The sequence below is a fragment of the Akebia trifoliata genome, chromosome 11, assembly GCF_017979445.1.
Source record: "Akebia trifoliata isolate Shusen 1 chromosome 11, ASM1797944v1, whole genome shotgun sequence".
In the NCBI taxonomy this organism is placed as follows: Eukaryota; Viridiplantae; Streptophyta; class Magnoliopsida; order Ranunculales; family Lardizabalaceae; genus Akebia; species Akebia trifoliata.
Window position 1 is genome coordinate 40798539 of NC_141385.1, and position 19091 is coordinate 40817629.

Consider the following 19091-nt stretch of genomic DNA (forward strand, 5'->3'; position numbering starts at 1 on the left):
TGTACTAGTTTCAACATCTGGAAATACTCACTCTTCACTTATACTACCAAGTTACACCAACAGCATCTGTTCTTCAAAACTACCATATTTAAAATAGACTCAGGTTCAACCAAGACTACAAGCAACTCTGCTAGCATACCACAAGAGGGACGGACATCTGTTAAAATAAATAAATAAATAATATGATATTTATTTATTTATATATAAAAATATATATCTTTGTAAGCTTTTAAGAACTATGGTCGATGAACTTGTCGAGCGGACACAACTAAATGTTTTTTCACCTTATTTCCTACGAGCTTCTATTGCCACGCCAACCTTAACAAATAGCATCCCAAGATGTGTGTCAATTCTTTGGTGATTTCAAATGAATTGTGGTGCTCTTAGCAAAATTAGGTGTGGCAATAGAATCTCTCTATTTTTCTAATTGTTTTTCTGTAGTAAAACAATAAACAGTGCAACAATACAGCTAAATAAAAAAGTAACTAGCAAGCAAAACCTAAATGATTGTTATCAATGTTAAGTCTTCAAAGTGTTTTATTTTGAATCTCCTTTACAATAAAGTGAGGTCTATGTAATTACAGTTACGAATCAGAAAGGGATGATAATGGATTCTATAAGCTCTTGAAGGGGTGCTAGTTCCTTCTTGTCGACCAACCCAAATTCCTGCATGAAGCAATATAACATCCATAAAATGAAAATCAAATCTATTTGAGAAGCACATTGTTTAGTAAATTCTAATAAAGAGGCCATGTTCTTCATAAGAAAGAGAACAGATATAAAATGGTGATCAAGCTAAGAAGGCTTACACATGTGAACAATATGAAATGCTTGAAGCAAGTATTGAGATGGGCCTCCTCCTTAAGATTCACAATCTTTTGGAAGTGTAAATGGTATATGTGGGCATATACACGAAATAGACGTTTAAATATTGTCTTCACGACTTCTCTGAAGTTTGGAGGAAATGGTGTTCCTACAAAAGTGAAGGTAGACAAGCAAAGCAAATATAAGAACAACAAAAGCAGAAAATAAAAATAAAAGGTGAACCTATAGAAGATTTTCCACCATATTTTGTTTAAGGTCCACACATATCTAATTTTAGTCAGTTCGAAAATTTTGGTAGGATTAGAAAATTCTTGAAGATGCTGTCTGGATAGGTGTGTCTGATTGATTCTAACCTATCACCTTCTTGGTTTTTTTAATATTTAAACTGTTTAAATGTAAGAATGTAGCTTTATTTTACTAGTAACTGATTGTCTCCAATGAGTATTGCTTAGAAACAGCTGCACAATCGAAAACCAACTGAAAACTGGGTATTTGTCAGCTCAGGTTGCAGGCCCACCAAATGAAGCTCTGGAATCAGAATCAATAAGAACCGAAACTGTAAGACAAAAATGGTTCTGGTTCTGATTTTTGGGTATTTTTGCTAGGGATGAGCAGAATTTTGGGGCTAGACACAGCATTCGCTTGCAGGCCCACCAAATGAAGCTCTGGAATCAGAACCAATAAGAAACGGAACTGTAAGACAAAAATGGTTCTGGTTCTGATTTTTGGGTATTTTTGCTAGGGATAAACAGAATTTTGGGGCTAGACGCAGCATTCGCTTGGGACGAACAAACTTTCAGAGCCAAAATTGTCACAATGACACCCCTATTTCTAGCACCTCTATAAATACCCTATTGACCCCATCAAATAACTTGAGAATTTCCTTTAGTAGCTATGCTGCTTTATTGGTGTTATGTCCCTCTCTCGGAGGTGGTGTGGGTCCATCTAAGAAGCCAGACGGGTTTTTTTCCTTAAATTTAGGAAGTGTGATAAAAATGTAGAAGGTTGGAGGGAGTCCTTTCTCTTACCTTCTACTAATTGGTAAAAATCCAAATCCACTTTCTTTTTTTTCTTTCACTTGTTCATTATTTTCTTCTAGCACCAGTAATAATCCCACATGACCGGACTTTACAACATCCATCCATCATCTCAGATCCTCAAACCTATAAACCCAAATTCCCTTTATCAGCACATCTAATCAGCTTCATTCAGAACCCTGTAACACCCTATCAACTCCTACTCAAATACCACTTAATTTCTTGTAAAACGCTACCCATCCACCTTAAAAAATAACTCATATATAATCTCTGTCCTGCTACACGACCAGCACCCTTTGTCTGTTACACGTAGAAATTGGTAACTTTCCTAATCCCCACACAATCCCTAATACCCTCTCCATCATAACCATATCTTGTGCACCATTCAATGCTTTCCTTGGGTTAAACCCCAGGCCTCCAATTCAGATCGATTCCCCTTTTTAGTCCAACATCAATTGTTGGCAAACCATAATGACATTCTACCAGTAGCATATGAGTACACATAGTACAATGCCAAAAATGAAACAGTGTGATGATCATAATTCTCCAATTTATTACTCTTTTGGAGTAGCAGCAAAATATCTCAAACTATCCCGAAAATAAATCACAGAGAAAATGGTTTGGTATTTGGACTGTCCAATTCGCCCACCTTATGATCTTGGAGATTTCTTAGGTGAGACAGGTTCATCTCACCACCTCCCTGCACTTGTATCACTAGTATTGGTAAAGAGTAATGCTGAAGTGACCTCAAGATTGACATCGATTCTCACTTTGCTGACGTTGATGTTGATGTGTACGGAACCATAGATGCATTTCATTGAGATACGAGTGAAAACATATACGGTACAGTTCTGTGCACACCTCCATGTCAGCAAAGTGAGAATCGATGTCAATCTTGAGGTCACTCCAGCACAACTCATTGGTAAAACTTCATTGCAGTATATTGGGGACTACTATAGCTTTAATCCCAATGAAATGAATATAAATCAAAGGCTTTAAAATTTTGATAACAGTTTTTACCAAGCTTTTGAGGAAATATGGATTCATCATCGAGCTGAGCTTCAATCCAGTCCATTAGGTACTCGACATACTTCGGTGCTGAAACTTCAATGGGTTTCTTGATTTGTACCCCATCAGCCCATCTATACTCATACCTGTAAAATTTCATCCCCATAAAACAAGGAACTCAAAATTCATGTACAAAAAAACAGTAAAGACAAACGCTCGATCAACAATCTGCATTCGTCGAACAAAAGATAGTAGTACACATATGCAACAATATTCAGTCTTTTGAGCTCACCAAAGGCTTCTCAACGGGTTTTCTATCATTTACAACTATTTCGATATCCCATTTTAATTGCTTTTGAGCAACTCTCTCAAGCCTTTGGGCAAAGCTCCTAATTTTATTCTAAATTGTTTAATATTTCGCTGAACATCAATGAATTGTTTCTCCATAAACCTAGTATAGAACTAAGGGTCTTGTTAACATGTGCTAAATTGCAATAAATACACTTTGGAACTTGGATTTTGTACCAAAAATGCCCTTAAAAAATTGCTTTTTTACCAAAATATCCTCAGATTCCAATTTCCAAAGTGTATTTATTGCAGTTTAACGTGTGCTAGCCCTAGCACACGTTAAAAAACCCTGGAACTAAAGTTCAGTAATGATGTAGTAAAATCATACTTGGGACCTGCGGTCATTGTTGGACAACTCTCCGGTGTACAGAACTCAGTGAGAGTTCCATAAAGCAGATTCACCTGGTTGAAGAAATCCACGGCTGAAATATGACAAAACCAACAATCTTGATTCAGCTCAAGTTCCCACTAAAAGTTTACACATCAATAGAATATGACAAAAAAAAAACTTTTTGAATGTTGGTAAGAAATTATGGAATTAGCTTGCAAACACAAAAATAATAGCAATTTAAAACGATATACCCGAAAATAAATTGTATAAATAAAAGATCTTGTCCTAAGGCAGTATTTGATATTTTCTCTGAAGAGAGAATATTACTGTTGACAGCAAGCCACTCATTTGCATCTTCCCCCGGAGGAAGCCTTACAGCTTCTCTCAGATTTCCACTACCTAAGGTGGCATCAATATGCTTTCTTAGCTGTGCACCCTACACATGACAAAAGCACCACCGATGAGAAAACCATTCAGCAACTCGAATTCTAGAAATTGGAGTCATAAAAGCAGGTGACTAAGATGACATTAGACACTGTACCACAGTTTCAAACCATCCTGAAGTTTTAAGCTAGCAATCCTGCACACTATATACATGTACAAAAATATGGACACGTGTATTTGTGCCCAGCACTGATTCAAAGTGTCAAACATACCGACTCCCATAAACCCAAAATGCAAACTTTATGTTTAGCTTTGAAACTAGACATGATGACAAACTAACAAAACAACCCATGAATTCAAAAGGTTAAAATGAAGATTTTGTTAAATAAAACCAACATCGTATCATTTCACCAACAACAACAAGAGGTAAGGGAAAGAATAAACATATGTGATGTGAATCAAGCTATTACTCCATGTACCGATCAAGCCCATTTCAGTATTTGCACTAGAAAAAAGGGTATTAAAACATGCAAAAAGATATATCTCGTTAAAAAAATATAAAAAAATTCAAGCATATGTGATCAGAACCCATGTCAGTTTAGAACCAAGAACGTGATGACAATTTTTTTTAATGAAATAGAGATAATATACCTTACTCCCTGACGGTGCACTCTTTTTTGGGCGAAATGTCCTTTGGTTCCTGTTTTCGCACGTAAACAACTAGAAAGTTAGAATGCATCTAGGAAAGATATCATCATCATTATCATCAAATCCTTATCCTAAAGAGAAATGAACCACTCTAATCTATATATGGTGTTTACATCCTACCATGGTTTTAAATCTCATCCAAGTTCTCTCGGTATCATCCACCAATGAGACAAGTTGACAAGTTGTCTCAAAGACATGGTTTGTTCTAATTCTAAGGCCTTTTTTTTTAAATCTCGTCCGAGACGAGATGTAAAAACGAGTTTTAAAACCATGAATCCTACATGTCTACATTATAAAATGCTTATAACCAAGACAATAACAGCCTCGTTCTAAAGTCAGGCATCAATACTAAATCAATGAAAGAATTAATTAATATTTTTCAATAATAATTATAAATGGATTTTTATAGGAAAAAAATATCAAATATATGATTTGATAAAACCTCTAATGACCCATTTCTCAATATGGATGTTTTAGCTCAATTACTTACTATAAGTTCAAATATTGCTCAATTGTGGTTTTAAAATGGATTTGAAATAAGATCTCAAGACCCAAATCAAGGGATGAGATTGTGAGGATATATTGAGGGTGGTATCATTCTTCCACATGTTTTCTCCAATTTCAAACTTGAGATCATCTTTATCCAAGCAATTAGTAGAGTAAATCAGACATCTATACAGAAAAACACATATGAAATCTAGAGAGAGAGAGAGAAGGTTTTAAAGATTCCAATCTAAGAAATTTCGAGAATTAATTAAACACTAAACATCAAATCTGACAAAAACAAATCTTTCTCTATTTAGGGATGAAACAATACCTGCCCAACCCAAAGAGGCTCATGGCGCGAGAGAGAGAGAGAGAGAAAGATTCTCAAATCTCAGGTGGGATTGGAAGTTGAAAATTGAAATTGATGAAAGAGGCTTCGTCAAAATATCTCGATCGGATCAACTTAAAACGGGGCAGAAGAGACAAGGACGGGCAGCACAAATTGAGCTGTCCGTAGTGCCCATTTTTCAAGGGCAGGTGACAGCTATAATTAAAAGGAAGAACGCTGATATTGCCACACCAACTTTTTGTTATTGCTAATCCAATTCCTATGGCATTGCACACAGTAGGGGTGGCGTTAACGAAAGTTGATGCGGCAATAGTATCTCTCTTAAAGAATCTAAACTAAACTTCTCACCACGTAGATTAATAAAATAATAACTTAATAAGTGGGCTTGTTAACGTCGGCACATGTTAAAGTGGAATCCAAGGGTATTTCGGTATTAAAAAATAATTAAAGGGCATTTTGGGTACAAAATCCAATTTTCAAAGTGTATTTATTACCCTTTAGGGCACACTTTAACAAGACCGAATACGGGTTTAGACCTAATTCGTTGGATCGACACACCACAAACCACACCAAGTTTTCTTTAAATTATATAATCATATGAATAAACAATTGTTTAATGTGTGGGTAATAAATTTTTTTTTCGTACTCTCCTTTCATGTCTTCCTTTTAAAATCCAAAATTCTAGTGAGAGAGAGAGAGAGAAAGAGAGAGTTTGTCGTGATATTCTAACTCAAGAAATTTCACTTGTTCTGTACTCGATTGACCTAGCAAGTGCACAGAATCATAGATCTTTTTCTTTAGGATACTTTAAAAAAAAAAGATATATGATTTTGTGCACATGTCATGTCAACCAAGTGAAAATTTTCGAGTCAGATTATCATTAGTCATAGGAAAAGATTAAATAGAAAAAAATAATACAATAAGTTGAAAAAAGATTTTAAGAGAAATATAAATAAATCAAGAAAGGAAGAGCATAATAAGATAAAATAAATAATTGGAGAGAGTATTTATTTATTTGTATTTGATGTATAATATGTTATTTATTGTTGTATTATAATGAAGGGGAATGCTTACATCTAAGCATAATTTTAAAACTTATTTTGACATCTCGTCTTGTCCATGACGAGATCGAGTTGTATCAGACGAGTTTTTCGATAAGTTTGAGACATCTCCTTCAACAATAAGAAAAATGAATATGGGGTTTTAAATCTCGTTTGATACATTGACCTATCTGTCTATCTCGTCCATGCTTGACATCGAGATAATTCGGGTAATACATCTCGTCTCAGATAAGTTTTGAAACCATGCATCCAAGACCTCATGGACGTTAGTATTCTCCATCACATTTACTTTCCAATTATAATTCTACTATTTTTTTAGTAAAAAATATTATGACATGTTAGTCTTATATATAATAAATGTTAATTATATTTTAGTGTTTGAATTTAGATACCTTGTCTATAGTAAACACTTTGATAATCATTATAAGTAAAGTCAACATACCTTTATCCTTTTCACTAAAAAAATAGGTAGAGATATTATTAGAAAGTATGGTCATGGGATTATTCTCACCCGAAGAGTGGAGATACCCACAATAAGTTAAAATATATATATATATATATATATATTAGAAAGTGAATGTGGTGGAGAATATTAACAATTCATAAAATCTTCTCAGTTAACATTCTCCTATAATGAAAAGTTGATCTAATAATAATTTTTTTATCCACCAACAATCATGTGAGATGTGTACATGAGAAATCCTTTTCCCATCTTTCCTTAATATCTCCATGTGTCACTATTTCATTGGTAGTTGGACACGAAAGCGTACAATGACAATAAACTTAGGACTAAGTGCCCAAGTAGTCCATAAAAAATACTACACGTGGAGATAAACTGGGTCCGTAAAAGAAGTTTGATTTGAGCCAACACAGCATAAGACATTATGCGAAACACTTAAATTGGCCAGTAATTTTCTATTACAAAAATATTAGCTAAGCTTAATAATTTTTAATGATTTAAATATTTGTATTTTATGGAAATAAGATTGGGAGATTGAACTCCAATTAATCCATTTTATGATTATATAAGGATAAATCAGGATCCCGTGACCGTCGTCAGATTCCTCCTAAATCCTATCATCTCGAGGATTATCCTCAAGAGCTTATGAAGAAATCCCAAGGATTAGAAGGCAAATCAAATGATGCTACACTAACACTAGAAAATCGTGACGAGCATTAGCACAAGATGAGTTTTAGGGAAAATTACTTAGTAATTTTTCATAAGTTTTAATTCCTAAAATCATGTTGTGAGATGGTGGTTTTGGGAGCCACGTTGGCATGTGACCATATAGATAGATGGTCCCAGTCCAATTGCATGGGTTGAGAGACCATGTAGAACATGGATTGAGGGAAACATTTGAGCCATGTGGACTGTCATAATGGTCCAAATGACACCTCATCCTTTTTTATTTGTAGTCTAGATTGGGTTTGAAAAAAAAATCCTAAGAAAAAAACATTTTTTTATAATTAGATCTTGAATTTGAAAATGAACGGCCACTAAACCCCAAGATTTAAAATTTAAATCTAATGATGAAATTTTTTTTTTTTTTTTAAGTTCATAAAATTTCATGCTCTACATACATATGGCACCTGATAGTGATTTTGGGCGTCACGTTGGCATGTGGTCCATAGAGATAGATGGTCATTCGGTCCATATAACCCCATCTCATAGATGTGTAATGTTCTACAGATAAGATTAAGGAGATAAAATTTGTCTTATATGATTTAAAAATTTCGGATTGAACTAATTTTTTATGAGGATGATCTCCCTCATCAAAAGTGATTAATGGTAAAAAATCGATGGTCCACAACTCTAAATCACTTTTGATGGGGCCAAAAGTTTCAGAATGGACTGATTTTTGTAAAATAAAAAATCTGGCCGTTCTGAAACTTCTAACCCATACAGGACAAACGTGTTGGTTCTGTGTTGTCTCCCTAACATTGTTTGGTGAACAGGACCTATATGCGTGTGTGTGTGTGTGTGTGTGTGTGTGTGTGTGTGAATAGATTTAAATCATTAAAGTCATCGAATACAGGATGATTTGGATGAATCAACTTGGTATTGGTAGGGACCAATACGAGATACATCAAATTTTAAAACCATGCTTTTGGACTTGACCACTCCACCAATAGGATCCCTACTATTATCTTTACTATTATAATAAAGAATAATGCTGAAATGACCTCAAGATTTTACCTCAACTTTCTTGATGTGGAAGTGTGTGAAAACTGTAGATGTTTTTCACTTGTATCTCGATAAAAAAATATCTATGATTTCTACACACTTCCACGTTAGGAAAATGAGAGAAGAGGTACAATCTTGACGTCACTCTAGCATGACTCTATCATAAAATAAAAGAGATTAAAGTAGAAAATAAAAAATGCCCCTATATTTGCATTTAAACTTAATCATCATTGTGGAGGCTATTTTGGTCTTTCACCCCTCGAGATGATAATTGACTTATGATGGTTGGCTTGATCTAATGATCTTCATCTTAATTTGAGGATGCTTTGATTGGTTTCGTCTCCTTTGAACGTTAAAAAAAAGAAGGAAGAATGAAGAAAAATGAAACTTGATATGATACCTACCAGAGATGCTCTGATGGTTTACTTAGTATTCAAATAAAAAAAGATAAATAAAGAAAATATGAATAGTACTTAGATATGAAGGTGAGAATTCGACCAACCAACTTACTATTTAGTTTTTAGAGAGTATACTTATAAGTAAGTCTTGGAGACAGGTATTACCACATTACTTGTCTAAGTGTATGATAGAGTTGCTTAGTTGACATGCACTTGAGTGCTTTGGAAGATGGGTTCATCACGTATAAACGAGCACTTGAGTCTGATGTGTAAGTGTTACAAATCATTAAAACAAAATAGATAAAATGTAAAATTTTAACATGCAATGTCTCATCAACCTAACAAGATTTTGTCAGTATCTTATTTAATGTGAAAATATGCTTGAATTTAAATATGTGTTAGAGACCAACTCAAATATGAGCTAGGAATCATATATGAGCTCAGGATTAGATTAGATACAAGTTGGAGATCATGTCAAATATGAACTAGGATCAGATACAAGCTCGAATTTAGGTCAAATACGAGCTAGGGGTCAGATATGAGCTCGAGTTCAGGTCAAATATGAGTTAGAGATTAAATTTGATACGAATTCAGGTTTATGTCAAATATGAGTTAGGGATTATATTATAAACGAGCTCAATCTCAGATCCCTATGTGATATTGCTCAGATGTGGCTTTAACATATTTATTTAAATAAGCTCATGCTCCATCTTTTTATGTAAGGATAATTTCATATTTGAGGGTACGTGTCACAATCTTAATTTGTGACAAAAATAGTTACCACAATCATCGATGTCATTTAATGTAATAAAATTACATTCCCACCGCTCCTATAATCATGTTCTTAATTTTTAAAATTACAAAAATATCATTTTTATTATATTTTCTTTAGAATTTTCTTAGTTAATATTATAAACAGTTAATCATGTACAAATCCTAATTTTTGTAATAATCATGCCACCTACTAGTTAACTTTAATAAAGTAGGGATTCGGATGAAATAACTAGGAATTAGTTGGGTTGAGAATTGAGATGAGATAACTTGATTTTAAAAACAATGCTGTAACTGACCTTATTTGGATTCAACTTAGAAAGTAAAAACTAGCCATAAAAGAAAGTGGATTTGACAAAAAGTGACTTTAGGAAGTAGAAAATATTTTTTTAAATGTTCAGATTTTTTTTTTTTTAAAGTAATTTTTAAAAATCAATCCAAATAAATTTTAACTTTTAAACTTAGAAAAAGAAAAAAAATTTACTTTTTTAAATATATCCAAACGGCTCTACCTGCAACTACTTGATAATAGGATCCTAAAATAATTGAGGTTGATAATCTCTTCATATCCACAGTTTTTAACAACAATTACATTAGGAAATCATCTTTTATACTAGATTGCATTTCCCAGCAAAATTACACAAGGGCCCGTGTATTTATGCGTAGGCAATCGGGTGGAAAATGATTTCCTTCCAAAAATGGAACATTCAGGTGTATGGCAGCCTTTTTCCTAGAATTTATTTTTCCACCAAAATGATTACTAATTTTATTCTCTCACGATTACCCTAGCCTACTGAACTTAAAAATTCTTTTTTCTGATATTTTCCCAAAAGCAATCAAAGTGTGGAATTCATTTTTCCATGACCACTGTCCGAAGGACTTCACTTTCCCTTGAAAACAATTTCCCTAAAATCACACAAACCCAGAGTGCCAACCCCAATATTTGAGACGGGTTTTGAAAAGTAAAACTAGACAAATTACAGCTAAGTTAGAAGAAAAACTACTGTTGGTTTTTTTGTTTTGATTTTCATAATGATTCACAAATTTGACACAAAGGCATCAAATAAATTTCTGAAAACTAAATCAATCTCTTATGTATATCTCCCATCAAGAAATTTAAGTGACGTTTATTTTTTTAAACAAATAGTCTGCAGTAATATCTCAATCAACATGAAACAAATATTATCACAAACTATTATTATCTTTGCAAAAAGGGAAAAATCGTATAACATATAGACTGAAATAGAAAATAACAAAAGATCTATTCAATACCGTTGCACCGTCTTTGGAAGAACATAACTGCAATAGTCACGATGGATGCGTAGATTGAATTGGGTATCTTTTGCACCACCTTCCCAATGCCTGGGAGGCCTTCAGTTGCTCTCTTTGTCATTAATGCCATTGTCGGTGCTGCAACCAAAGCGATGATCAAACTTTGGCTGACCAGTGTTAAGGTATCAGCCGTCATCTTCTGAATAAACCCGGCAAATTCTTCACGATCAAGTTCCCCATCAAGGTTCATATCATACAGCTACGAAAAAAAAAATGAAAAGTTATGATATACTTTTATGGGCTAGAACAAAATTATTGAATGGAGGACAAGGTGTGTCCTCGGCAGAAACAGGGCACGAGTACAAGCTAACCTCTCCCCTTACAAATTAGGTTCCACCTAAAGAGAAAGTCCTCAAAGAAGAGGCCTCTTAAAATCAATAAAGTGTTTGCTCCATAGAAATAATATGCCCACTATGGCGATAATTACATCATTGAATGAATTCTCCTTGTCTAAAAAAATTCTCCCATCCCTTTTCAAGGGAACCATCTTCCACAGAATCCTCTCTTTATTGGAGAAGTTGTCAGTCCTTCAATTAGAAAACAAAAGAAAAATTGATCGGGATGACACTAAGAAAGATGGAAGCGAGACAAGAAATGGTACCACACTGACCAAGCGAAAGGGCAATGTAGAAGAAGGTGGTCCATTGACTACTCGCTAACTTTGCACAAGAAGCAAAAAGTCCATGCAAACATGCCTCTCGATCTAAGATTATCAAGAGTAAGGAGCTTATAGAGTCGCTACCCAAAAAAAAAAAAAACCACTCCAGGAGAGACCCAAATTTTCAAGGCAGGGAATGGAAGTTCTCCATCACCAACAAGAAGAGAATAGAAAGAGATTCCATTTCAATTACCTATCCAGATCATGCAATCTTCAACCTCAACATCGAGTGTATAAGATAATAAGAGGCTAATGAGGGAGGCCACCTCCTGAATCTCCCAATCATTGAAACGTCTCCTAATTACAATGCCCTATTGCAAAATTTTACATTTACCCTTTACCACTTAACCCTTTAGGCCTAAACCTTTCACCCTTTTAACCCTTCAACTTTCAAAGCCTATCTTTTGGTATCCTATGTGTCACTCAGAATATTGTTGATAGCTTGGTGAAACCTATTATGTGCAATAATGTATTATCTCCCAATTTTCTTTTCGAAGTCTAGCATCTCTCCATCTTGCATCAGAAGCTTCTCAGTTAAATTGTCTTTACTTTCTCACCTAGTAAGACTACTCAGTGTTTCTCATATGCCCTCATTTTTTAACTCAAGTCCCCCATTCTAAACATCCTCATTTCAGCTATTACATGCTGTTTATTGTTTGTCAACAATTTTGTTGCAATCTTACAAATTTTCCCTTTAAATTATGCGTTGTATGTGAAGTCACATGGCTGAGACAACAAAAGATATGATATATGACACATGTGAATGGATTTGACAAAATTTCCAATCAAACGCTTGTTTGAAATAGATCAATAGTCCATTCATAACAAACCTCGACATTGGCAAGATTACTGAGCTACAAGTTTGATGTCCAATACTAGAAATTTCAGACAACACATAGAAACTTAGAAGATTTGTATTGACTTGTCTGAGTCGATTTTCTTTTGGCAAGTGATGGGACCAAGTCAAATCACTCAAGTGAATAAAGACTTACAACATAACCGATTACGTAAATTGGATTGGATTTTGCCCTTTTTTTTTCTTCTGCGGTACATGAAAGAAGTTCAAGAATCTATTTTCTTTTCATGGTCTAAAATCATTTATTTTGCTCTAAAATCACTTATGTTCAGAAGGTATGAAAGATTTCCTTTCAAGCAGTACATACGACTTTCATCAAATATGACTTTTCTATTTACCCACTTAAAACTTAGATGCTTTTGGTAGTTATCATGGGCATCATGTAATTTGATGGGGACATCAAATATTGAAGAGTAGGTTTTAATTTTTATGTAGTTTTCTATTTTAGGACTTTAATTTTATGTTTTTGGGCCTTATTTTGATGTCTATTACCTATGACGTTAATATAGGCGTTAGGGGGAAATTTGGTAACTTTATATTGATTTTTTAATGAGTCTTCATAGGCTGAAAATTCAAGGGAAATAAAGTTATGGGATTAGAACATAGATGGTATTTTTGCTTTTGTTTTTATTTACAATCATTAGATCTCCTTATTTTAGTTGGTTGAGATTAGATTTAAGGTTTAGAGAACATTATAAATACTTGCTTCTCGCAGTAATTTTTTTCAATGATGAATAAAAAGAAAGCTGGAGCTTTGATATTCCCATTAATGGTGTAGTGTGAGGCCATTTTGGAGTGAATCCAAGACAACGTTTGTTTTCTTTATCGATTTCTCTATCAAAGTAGGTTTTTACTTCTGTTCTTAACATCTTCTCTCCGTTGAAACCTTACCTTACAAACCTTTAACCATTTTCATTGGGATTGTGTCATACGTACAATCATTGTTTTCATTTTCCTTTTGGGTTTACCCTATCCTAACCCAAATCGTAAACACAATCTCAAATACTTAATCCTTACCCAAAATTCTAAACCAAATTTACTAAACCCCCATATTTTCTTATCTCCCCTCATCGTCTTGCATCATAATTGATAAACCAAAGATGTTTTATTCCCAGTCCTCTCGTACTAGGTAGAAGTCCTCTCAATGCTCTAATGCCCAAACTAAGCATGGATCAAACTGTCTCACAATGTTTTGGAGCCTGCTCACATACTATTTTAAAGGATCTAATGTACAAATAAAGGATAGTTTCGGACATGAATGAATGTATCTCTCTAACTCATATATATATATATATGGGAAATGTTCAACAGCCAACGTTGGGAACCAAAATGTGTCCTACATGAGTTAAATGTTTCAGATTTGTGAGGATGGTCTCTATGGTGAGGAGATCATCCTCACAAAAAATCAGCCCAGTCTGAAACTTCTTACCACATCAAAAGTGGTTTACAAATTAACAGTAAAAATCAAACGGGACCCTATATATGTATAGGCAAGCCCAGGGAAACGTAATTGGACTTTGTGACTTGACTCTATTTTGTGTGAATCAAGATCCATGTTGATGAACCCAAATAGATGCAATAAAGTGTTGTAAATGAGTGAATGAACAAATAAGATGCACTTCAAAAGAGAACTCTTCACATATAAGTTTCAGGCCATAAAGCTTTGAACAGAAAGCAAACGATGCCTGGTGAAAGTAATAGAACAACCATACAAGTAGAATGTTTCAACCAAATTAATTCACTCTCAACAAAATGCTCTTGGAAGTGTTAGGGGCTTCACTACTTAAAAAAAATACCTCTACCATTGCTTTGACCTGCACTTTAGAGGGTGGATCAATGTGGGGGCCAGGCAAATGCTTGTTAATATCACTGCAGAAAATATGAAAGACATCACTTAATCTCAATAGAATAACCCATAAGCAAATAAAATGAGCATCAATTTCATGGAGTGAAGGAGAAAAAACAAAATCTTACTTGTACACAAGTAAGACAGCAATGTACAGGTCTTCAAGTCCCAAAGTGACCTTTCCAGACTCGTCATCTTTGAAACGATCAAAAACCTTATCTGTTATCTTTCTAAGTTGCCTATCCCTCCCTTGCTTACCTTCAAACATAAACAATTAAAAGCTCTCATAGACATATTGAAGACTTTAAATTTCTAAAAAAAGTTAATGCGATGTGAATAAAGTTTCAAGAATGGTTGTTACAACAGTCAATAGCACCATAATGGTCTAGATCGCACCTTGTTACATTACCCATCGAAATAACACCTTTAATATTACAGCTGTAACTAACCATTATCCTCATTGAAGTTATAATAAATGTTGTCCCATCATTTTGTGCTCCTTCAATGTTTTAAATATTGTTCCGACACGATTTTCAAAAGTAACTGACAGTACAAAATAATTGAAGAAAACGAACAAGAAAGAAATAAACAAGAATAATCAACCACAACATAGGATTTACGTTGAAAAATCTAAATCTGGGAAAAATCAGAGAGCTGCACCAATTCTACTATGCTCAAAGACCAAAAAAGAAATTACAATGTTTCTCCCATAGGAAACTACAATAAATACCCCTAATGAATTAGGTTAGCAACCTACTACAATAAATTCCACTGATGGAATGGCTTTTAGTGAGGATGAACTTGCTTATCTAAAATCAGCCTCTAACTCATCTCTATGTGAGTCCCTTTACCATGTGCCAAACAAACAAGTGTCAAAGTAAATGATTTGTATTCATAGACGTTTGGGAAGTTGACATCTGAGTCACATGAAGTCATAGGGCCCACATAGCAACGAAACAAGGCATCATCCTCACCAAAATCAACTCCTTTGGATATTTTAACCATACAATTGTGGTTCAACTTAATGGTGAAAATGGATGGTTCATAGTCGTTCAGCTATACATAATTACATATATAGGTTGTATCTACACCTAATACTTACTCCTATTGATGGGGCCACATCGAGATTATTTTGGATAATCCAATTGTACAGAGAATGATCCCCGCCATGTTGACGTCATCACAAAAAAATCATGTTAGTAACTCGATGAAAATTTGACCTGAAGTAACAATTTAATTGGATAGTTGGGATTTTTGAACTTTTAAATATATTTTCATGAGATTAAGAATGTTTGAATGGGATGACCTTTTAGTGATTTGTCTTCATTTTATGATTAAATAGTCAAACATATTATTCATGTAAGCCCAACGCTAGAAGTAGGTTTGGGGAGGGGGAGGGGGGGATTGTTAGGTTGTTCTACCGATCTTCGTCAGGTTGGTTTAGCCTATGTATACAAATAAGTCACCAAAATTTGCGACTTATTGAAAAATTCGCGATTAATTTGTGACATTTTTTTTCACCGATTTAATCAGGACTTTTTCAATAAGTATTGACCCTTTATGAACTTCACGATTAAATCACGAACATCACTTTTGAATCACAAACTTAGTGATTAAATTTAAAAAAAAAAAAAAGATGACCTTGATAAAGATCATGGTACTAATTTTACCGATGAAGTGTTAAATAATGAGGATACAAATGAAGATGACATTGATTTTGATGAGTTAATGAGTCTTAATTTGCACTCATGATTGTAATCTATTTATATTTTGAACAATATAAACCTTGATTGTGTTGTTGACCACTGGTTACTTGTTATAATTTAATATAGGATTTGGTGATTTATTATTGTAATTTAACATGGTATTTAATTATATAATATGAGAACACCACCTAGTAGGAACAATTACACATTCCTAACCAACTTGATTTTTCACAATTTTTTCCAATGTTTCCTGCTTTTATCAAAATTTTCCGTTACCGACTTATTACCCCGACCTGGTGACTAATTCCCACATTTTGGGTTCAAAACCTGTTGATCCCCACTCTTTACCTCTACTGGTGACTAACCCTTGTTTGCCAATCCCAAAAAAAAGAAATCTATGTATGCAGAGATGAGTGTATTGAGAGAGAGTTTATATGTACTCCCTTTTTCATAATCCCATTTGTGGGGCCTGCACGAATAGCATAGTGGACGATCCAACCATACAATGAGTTACTATCAGTATGATTATCCAACATTACTAACTACATAAAAAAAAAATTACCAAATAAAATATTTAAATAAATTTCCAGTTTTGAAGCTTCAATTCAACTCTCATCATGTTTATAGAAGTTCTTCTGGACTATATTAACGATGTAAAAATATACAGATCTGATGGTTCTTATATGATCTCCTGTGTGAGAGTGAGACCCATAGAATGTTAAATCAAGACCCTCACTATGTGATTTTAGGCGTTTCGACCTAAATTCGATCGAAACCCCCTAATAAATTCGTAGAGAAACATAAGTTCACGGAAGCCCAACAAATCACACAGGACATGATCACACAATACATCAAATAAAAAAAACAATAGATCAGAGAATCAAAAAGGACTACAAATCCATAAATTTGTAGATTTAGAAACATTAATTTCAAGAAGTTTAAACGAATCCAATCATGATCAAATTATAAATATTCTAAAACAAGCTTAGATTGGATAGAATACCTTGGAAATTGGCTTGAATGTTCCCCAAGACTTGTCCCATCGTGAAGAGAGAGAGAATCTGTTTGAAGAAGAAGAATCAGCAAGGCACCGAAGTTGAATCGAAAGTCGAAAGTGAAACACAAGTCCAACTTTGAAGCTGCGAGACTTCTTCAAAATCCTGAAGAAACAATCCTTATAATATGACACGTGGCGTTCTATATTTATTTTCACATCCCTACTTCTTGATTAGTATTTCGGATACCTCCTTGGAAAGACCACGTGTAATCCAAGGAAAGAGTTCTACCGAAATTTTGAAGCAGATGGCGCTACAATGTTTTATCCGTGAACCCCCCGAGAATTAAGGGAAATAATGTCCTCTATAAATATGCCACGTAGCAATCTTACCTAAATTAATTAGCTAGCAGATTCACTGTAGTACTTTGTTCCTGGACTTCTTAGACGGTTGAGACTGCGCCACTTGGCAAAAACAACAAAATATCTTATTTGAAATGTTGAAAAAGAATTTTTTCTTTTTAATTTTCAACGTGACCTCTCTAACTACTAGAAGACTTGTAGAGAGGACTACAGAAGATTTGCTCCCAAATTAATAATAAGAGAATGTTTTAATGAAAATGGGGCCATTGAATTTTTAGTAACCCCAATCCACCCATACGTGTCACAAAATTCTTCCAATTTTTGTAAAATTCTTCGAATTAAGTGTTAGACTAATAAATCTATAATTCTTCAATTAATCATAGAACATGGTAACATTTTTTTACTTTCACCTTCAATTTTATTTTAGAATTCAAATAGTAAGAACAAGATAAGGATTTTAGAGAAGTTGAAGATGATGGGTTTTGGTAAGAAATCCAAATACATGTTCCGTATAATCTCTAATATTTTTCATACATTTATGGGTTAACGGATCCCTCAGCTTGTTAGACATGTCAGATCGGGTAATGGAAGGCGTGAAACTTTCATGAATATCAACGTGATCCTCCAAGATCATTACAAACCAAGAAAATTTTCTAAATTGGAGTAGTTGATCGAATGTATAAAGGAATGTGAGATTTACTTGTTCAAACCATTGGAATTGAGTTCAAAATCGGCATTGATTCTTAATTATCCAAGACTCTTTGGCCAATACCTTGTACAAAGAAGATGTTTATTTTAAAACAAATTTCCGTCTCTCCTCTTAATGTTGTTAATGGCTATGTACCTTGACATTGAGTGGGCCTTGGCCTTGGCCTTGTCCTAAGAGCATTGGTTGCATCTAGCTCTGAATTTGACTTTCATCCTAAGTGAAAGTTGTGTTTTGTTCCGAAAGTTAATTCGTACGAAGTGAATGTTCGTCTATCCTGAAAATAAGTTTGTACAATAGAAAGTAATGTCCACACTATTTTTTACCTAGTGAAAGTTGTATTTAGATCTGAAATTCAACTTGTCAAAATAGAAAGTAGCGTTTTGCCTCGAAAGGCAATTCGTAGCAAGCGAAAGTTCGTCTAACACCCAAAATAAGTCTATACAAATGAAAGTTAGAACCAACCACGTAAGTCTATTTGTGCCAAGTAAAAGTTGCATTTACCTTCAGAAGTCAGTTCGTCCCAAGTGAAAATTGTATCTCGTCTTGAAATTCAATTTCCCATAAATAAGTTGCTACAAGTGAAAGTTCCAGTCAACTTGAAAATCTATTCGTATTAAAAGAAAGTTACATCTAGCTCCAAAAAATCAGTTCATCTCGGGAGAAAGTTTCGTTTTACCCCGAAAATTAGTTCGTACTAAGTGAAAGTTCGTCTAGCCCACAAAATGAGTTCATATAA

The 19091-nt window shown here is 34.0% G+C and overlaps 2 protein-coding genes across 2 annotated transcripts; both read right to left on the reverse strand.

Moving 5' to 3' along the window:
• Positions 1-470: 470 nt before the first annotated feature.
• LOC147391682 (MOB kinase activator-like 1A) lies at positions 471-5660 on the reverse strand. Its single transcript, XM_086459657.1, has 7 exons — positions 5459-5660; positions 4585-4633; positions 3877-3985; positions 3547-3640; positions 2883-3016; positions 810-973; positions 471-666 (listed from the first exon to the last, which is right to left on the reverse strand). The coding sequence occupies exons 1-7, from the start codon at positions 5479-5481 to the stop codon at positions 592-594; spliced, it is 648 nt and encodes a 215-aa protein (XP_086315783.1). The 5' UTR covers positions 5482-5660; the 3' UTR covers positions 471-591.
• A 5331-nt stretch (positions 5661-10991) lies between these two features.
• LOC147391683 (Calcium-binding EF hand family protein) lies at positions 10992-17455 on the reverse strand. The gene is made up of 4 exons (XM_086459290.1): positions 17293-17455; positions 14712-14841; positions 14534-14606; positions 10992-11422 (listed from the first exon to the last, which is right to left on the reverse strand). The coding sequence occupies exons 1-4, from the start codon at positions 17330-17332 to the stop codon at positions 11153-11155; spliced, it is 513 nt and encodes a 170-aa protein (XP_086315416.1). The 5' UTR covers positions 17333-17455; the 3' UTR covers positions 10992-11152.
• Positions 17456-19091: the final 1636 nt, after the last annotated feature.